The 6,689-nt window shown below is 37.1% G+C and overlaps 1 protein-coding gene across 1 annotated transcript in view; it reads right to left on the bottom strand.

Moving 5' to 3' along the window:
- Kif5b (kinesin family member 5B) overlaps positions 1 to 6,689 on the bottom strand; it is a 54,766-nt gene that overhangs the window by 17,123 nt on the left and 30,954 nt on the right. The window contains exons 15-17 of the mRNA XM_004641760.2: positions 4,841 to 4,984; positions 1,137 to 1,325; positions 414 to 531 (exon numbers count right to left, since the gene is read on the bottom strand). Of these exons, the coding sequence (XP_004641817.1) occupies positions 414 to 531; positions 1,137 to 1,325; positions 4,841 to 4,984 (451 nt within the window). The remainder of the gene's footprint in view (positions 1 to 413; positions 532 to 1,136; positions 1,326 to 4,840; positions 4,985 to 6,689) is intronic.

Genomic DNA, 6,689 nt, shown 5'->3' on the forward strand with positions numbered 1-6,689 from the left:
TTCCCATGGTGTTGTAGCAAGAAACAGGCAGAAGAAAAAAGGGAAAGGGGCTTTATTATAAAGGGAAAGGGGCTTTATTATAAAGGGAAAGGGGCTTCATCATCTTGAAGGGCATGGAGAGAATCTGGGAATATAACAAATTCTCTGTAGTGGAAGAAAGGGAGGCTGAGGTTTTTATGGCCTGATAACAGGGGTGAGGTTTGAGGGGGATGTTTGCATATACCTGAGGAGCTGACTGGGGCCTTCCTTGAGGTGGCAGGAAAGGTGACAGGAAATTGCACCCTGGGCTGAGTGGGAGAAGGGGGAGGTGGTCTCTGGGAAGATAACTGTTGTTTTAAGGGCTTCGGCCATATTAGATGACAACCATAATTATTCAGCAATTCATAATAGGGCCTTAACTTATCAGTTAATACCTTGTGCTCGAAGCTGGACCAGTTCTTCACTGAGTGAATCAACAGATTCCTCTAGCTGTCTTTTCTTTTGCTCCACATTTTGAAGATACTCAGTTAATGACTTGATTTTGGCTTCATGCTTTTGGAAAAAATATACTGATATGAAGTGAAAAAAAATCTCATACACATACTTTGTTCTTAAGAATATCTAAAAGGAAGCATGTTTTACTGATACATCTAAATACATGTAAAAATTGAAAGGTATTTCATCCTAGTGTTCAGGGATCGGATTTAGAATGTTGAAGAATTAAATGTCATCTGCACAGCTGATGCCACCTGCAAATTAAGACACTGAAGGCTGACATATTTCGTAATACTCTTACAGTTACTTCCATCTAATATTACCTACTAACTCCAGTGAAAATTTCCTGTCTTGGTGAATGACCCTATCCCTAACGTAATGTGAGAACTGGTCCCCTGTAGTTTGGCCTACACTAGAGTAATTCTAAAATCTTCAACAGTCACATTATTCTAGTCAACGTCTATATGTTGGCAAATAAAGCCCAGTTAAATGATGCAAGTTATAATGCAGGGAGATTAGGAAAATTTGACTAATTTTTAAAAAAATTTATTACTGAAAATAAACTATAGCAGCTCATTTTCCTGAAAACTTTTCTAAAGAATTAAATTTTCATGTGGCTGTTTAAAAAAAAAAAATGGGACAAGTTTGTTCTAAACACCTACCTGAGAAATACGAAGCTGGCATGCTGCTAACTCCTTCTCATTTTCTTCCATCTTCTTGTTGCTCTCAGTTTGTGTGCTTTCTAACTGTTTGCAGCGCTTCACCATTGTTTTGACTTCTGACTTCATTTTGCTAATGTACAGCCTTGCAACAGTGAATTCTTCGTCTATCATGCCAGTGCCCTCAGGCTGCTGTGAGATTAAAGACATCATGCCGAAATGTTCAATGTGTGTTTTCTCAAGATTTTAAAATCCTAAGACAAATATTCAACATTCACAGGAAATAGGAAATTTAATTTTTTTCTTTTATTGCGACTTCAAGAAGGGATAAGCTTTAAAAAGGGTAAACACAGCTTATAAATCTTTGTCCTCAACAAGAGGCTGCTTAGGTGACAGGGAAAAGATGACTTTTATTTAAAGCTCAACAAGGAGGAGCCATGGTCAATGCACATTCTTTTAAGTTTTGTAACTTTTATTATAAAATTTCACAATATGGAGCCTGGGAAAGAAGAAATAAAATTGTCTTTGGTGGCACAGTGCCTGTAATCCCAGTGTGTGGGAGGCTGAAAACAGGAGGATCACTATGAGTCCGATCTGCGTAGTGAGACCCTGTAGACTCTGTACTGAATACATGATCTATAATAGTAAACTCCAGACCGGGGAGATAGCTCAGAGGAGTAAGTGCTTGCCTAACAAGCACAGGGTCCTGAGTTCAATCCCCGGTACTGCAAAAACAAACAAACAAACAAAAAAGAAAATCTATTTTGGGGGCCTGCCCACTAGGGCAGCTGTTTCAGTGTCTGCTTAAACAAAGCAGTCAGGCTCAAGATGCTCTGGTTCAAACCCAGTTTCTCACAGGAAACCAGAAATGGCCTCAAGACATCTTCAGACCGCCAAAAAAAAAAAAAAAAAAAGTAAACTCCACAACACTGAAAGAATATAATTAATAAAAATCCCAGTCAGTTATTTTGTATATACTGACAAATTGATTCCAAAGTTACATGGAAAGTTGAGGGTCCACGAAAAGCCAGTACAACACTAAAGAACAATGACTCACACTAAAGATTAACTACAAGGCTATAGTAAATCAAGAAAATATGGTAGTCTCCTTTCTCCTTAGATGCATTCAAAGCCATTCCATTGATGCCTGGAACCAACTATAGAACTGAACCTGATATATATACATATACATAACATATATACATATATATATATGTATCATACATGATAAGAGCTTAATTATAACAGCTACAGTAAGAGTAACAATTAATAATGAACTAGAACAATTTTAAGGATAGAATGGAAGAAGTCATTGTAAACTTATAAATTATTTACTTTTAGAATTTTCCATTAAGTATTTTCAGACTGTAATGTACAGTAACTGAAACCACAGAGTAGAACTGGATGATAAGGGTGCTACTGTACAGGACTGACAAAGAAAAGACAAGCAGGTCAATGGAACAGAATAGAGCACTTGAGAAGAGACGTTTATATGTAATCAACTGATCTCTGATAAAAGGGCAATGGCAAATCAACGGATAAAGAATAGTCGTTAACAAATGGTGCCAGAGGTAATACATCCTCAGACAGAATTAATCCTGAAGCAGACTCACAGCTTTCAGAAAAGTTAACTCCAACTGGACTGCAGACCTAAATGTAAATGTAAAACTAAATCAATTTTGGAAGGTAACACATGAAAATCTTGATGATCTTAAGGAAGTAAAAAAGACAAGACACAGAATGGAGAAATACTGCAAAATACTATTTGATAAAGAAAGGACTTATATCCAAACTACACAAAGAACTTTTAAACCTCCATAATAAGAACCAACTCAACTTCAAATTAAAGTATTCTGCAAATTAAATAACACTAAACATTGGAATAACAGCTAGAATTTGGAAATCTGACATCAAAAGTCAGTAAAGATGTGAAGCAACAAAATGTCTCCATCCATTATTGGCAGGATATAAAACACTACTACCACTCTCAAACATGTTTAGGAGTTTCTTACAAGGCTAATGAACAAGCAGTCTCAATATACAATCTAATACATCCTCTTTCTTATTTATACCCAACTGGACAGAAACCTTATAGCACAGAAAAACCTGCACATGAATGTTTAGAACTGCCATAAATTAGAAGTAACTGAGTAACTAAGTATGTAACAGAAAAATGTGCCCTCCAGCTCATATACTTCAATTCCTTAACTGCCCAGGTAATAGTTTCTGTTGCAGTTGTGGCTGCTTCTGTCTCCTAGAAATGGCTGGTCACTGTGATGCATATTGTAAGAACTAATCAAAGACAGCTAAGTACTTTGCTTCTGTACTTCCCCTTTGTAACTCCATAAAAATCTCCTTGAGACTCTGGGCCCTGATATTTTGACAATGATTCTAATCAGTGCCCGTCAATGTAAAATAAATCTGCCTCAAAATCCTGGGTGTCCTTTAGGTGTTTCTGGTTCCTTTGCAGGTGAAGAAATAAGCAAACTACAGCACAGTCATGCAATGGAGTATAAAACAAATACCCCATCAAGCTACAAAAAGATACAGAAGAGTCACAAAAGTATGGAAAGGAAAACCAGTATGGAAGGTTACATACTATGTAAGTCCAACTGTGTATCACTTTAGAAACTGCAAAACTGCAGAGATGGTAAAAACTGTGGTTGCCAGGAGTACAGAGGGTAACAATGAATAGCTACTACACAGCAGGTTTGTCAGGGTGGTGATATTATTCTATACAATACTATAATGGTAGCACTGTATTACTGTATACTTCAAATGCCATACTACTGTAAAACAACTATAATGTAAAAAACCAACAAGAAAGAAACAGTAACTCAGCCAGGCATGGTGGTGGGTACCTAAAATCCTAGCACTCTGGGAAGCTGAGGCTAGAAGATGGCAAGTTCGTCCAGCCTGGGCAATATAACAACACCCTGTCCCAAACTAAAAAGGGACTGGGAAATATACACCTCAGTGCAAAAGACCTGGATTCAAACACTAGTAATACAACAAACAAAACCAATATTGGCATTCTTCAAAAGATTTTAGGGCGAAAAAGGTACAAATGAAAGAATGATAAAATTGTAGTAACTGATATCTCAATAGAGATCAGTATATTCTCTATGTTTAAAATGGTTCACACTAAAATGTTTTTAAAGATTTTAAATACCACTCATCTTTTTTTTTTTTTAAAGACAGTATCTTTCTATGTAGTTGAGGCTGACCCTGGATTTGCAACTCAATTTTTAGATAGGATCCTACTGTGTAGTTCAGATGGCTCTGTACTGTGGCAATCCTGCTGTCCCAGCCCCTATAGTGCTGGAATTATAGACATGTGTATCACTACACCTGGCATCATCTTTTACATTAAAAAACTTAAAACAAGAAGCTAATGAAAAGAGTTTCTTCCCTAAGCTAATCTTCACTGTTGCTACAAGCAGGTACTTTCATATATGGCAATTTATTATGATAACTTCAAAGTGTGAAATCTTTACACAGTTGAAGAAAAGAACCAAACATGAAGTCCAGTAAGTGCTACTCACTGAACATCCTGTTCAGGTCCCCCTTCTTCACTCCTTCCTTCTTCACCTATGTAAAATGGAGTTAATACCACATAACACACGTCTCTTGTGAGGACAAGGATCTAGAAAGAACAAGTACAAGGTATATACAAATCATCTTACATAAGAAGTTATTATACTTACCTTTACATCATTGTTTCCCACAGCAATTCCTATTTCTGCAAGGTCTTTCAGCAGAGATGCCATCATCTCAGCTGCTCTTTTTTTCTGGTGGTTGGTCATTTCCTTCAGTTTCTGAAGCTCAGCATCTATACTTGCTAAAGTTGCCTAGCAGTATCAAAAGTAAAAAGTATAGTTATAATTATTAAAGGAAATTCCAATATTCAAAAGTAATTCAAGTTTTTACTTAGTCCTTACAAAAAACAAAAAAAAAAAAAAAACCCAATTTTTTTGGAGACAGGGTCTCACTATGTAGTTAGGATGGCTCTAAACTATGTAGCCCAGGCTGGCCTTGAACTACTGCTGAGACGACAGGCATGCATTATCACACCTAGCCAAAAAAGTGTATTTTTGGCTTTCATTTTCTTAATGACCTACGGAATATTGGGCTAGCTTCCAACCTATTATATTTCATTAAAAGTAAGTAGTTTATAGTAATTCATTATAGATTGTTTTCTTCCTACAGAGAGGAAATTTCAAAGTTAATTAGAAATGACTACCATGTACAGTTTAATCTACATTAACAGTTTAATCTTAGGAAACTAAATAAGTAAACTAATATTGGTAACTTCTACATGGTTAGAAGACATCCTTCTACTCTCTATATACTTTTCACTAAAATGAATACACTCAATAATTGCCTTTGGTATTGAAGACACAAGCAATTATTTAGGAGCTAGAGATGATCTAATATTACTATCTGAATTTACTTACTATAATTATAGATTTAAGTAGGTGGTTTATCAAATACAAATACTGAACTTTGAAAACTCGAACTAATTTTGGCTCATTTAAAAACTATTTTATCACAGATCAAATACTCCATTTTTAATGCAACATACATTTTTTTCAAACAATGTGTTTCAACTAATATATTTTAGTAATGATGCCATCACTTTCAAGTGCTTATTTCTCATCTGGCTTACTTATCAGGAGTGTCACGTTCGCCCAGTTTAATCTACGTAAGGTACCCGTCCCCTAAAGTCTCCTACAATCGTGTAAATGCTACCATTACAAGTATTCAGATTACTAGCCGCCCCCTCTAACTGCCCATGAACACACACACACTAGGGCCTAAGTCCTCTATGAAGAGTGCTATCTTTAGCTGTGTAATCACAACTTCCGTAGAAGACCAAAACCCACAGATAAGGATCAACCCGCAGAGCTCTACAGAGAACTCAAGGAAGACCCTACTACACTGAGGTGAAGGCTAACTGCTCCAGGTTGTAAAAACTGAACAGTAAACAAAACATAAATTACATGTGAAGCTGTATAGAATATCCTTATGACTACTCCAAAAATTCACTTAAATAGCATTTTCTTCATTCTTATGTGCGTATTTCTTAATTTGCATTTTGAATAATCTAACAGTTTCAGTAAACAGGAGCTTTTGTTTTCCTCTTAACATTAAGAGTAAGAGGGCTGGTAAGCTAGCTCAGCAGACTAAGTACCTGCTTAGGCAAGCACAGGGACCAGGGTGCGATCCCTGGCACCATATGTTGTGCTGGCCTTGCCTCTGGGTGCGCTGAGCCGGCCAAGGAGTCCAGGCGTGGTGGCGCACGCCTGTAACCCATGCTGGGGAGGCTAAAAACAGGAGGATCACTATGAGTCTGAGCTGCGAAGTGAGACCCTGTACCAAATACATTAAAAAATAAAAAAAGAAGAGCAAAAATAGCCAATATCGGGGGCCCACCCATTAGCTCAGTTGTTTCAGTGCCTGCTTAAAGGAGGCAGTCAGTCTCTGGGAGCGGTGCTTCCATTCCAAGATACTCAAGGCAACCCAGACCAGCGCTGCTGGAGGTCAATGTGGAGC

This window comes from Octodon degus, unplaced genomic scaffold, assembly GCF_000260255.1.
Source record: "Octodon degus isolate 3935 unplaced genomic scaffold, OctDeg1.0 scaffold00141, whole genome shotgun sequence".
Classification (NCBI taxonomy): Eukaryota; Metazoa; Chordata; class Mammalia; order Rodentia; family Octodontidae; genus Octodon; species Octodon degus.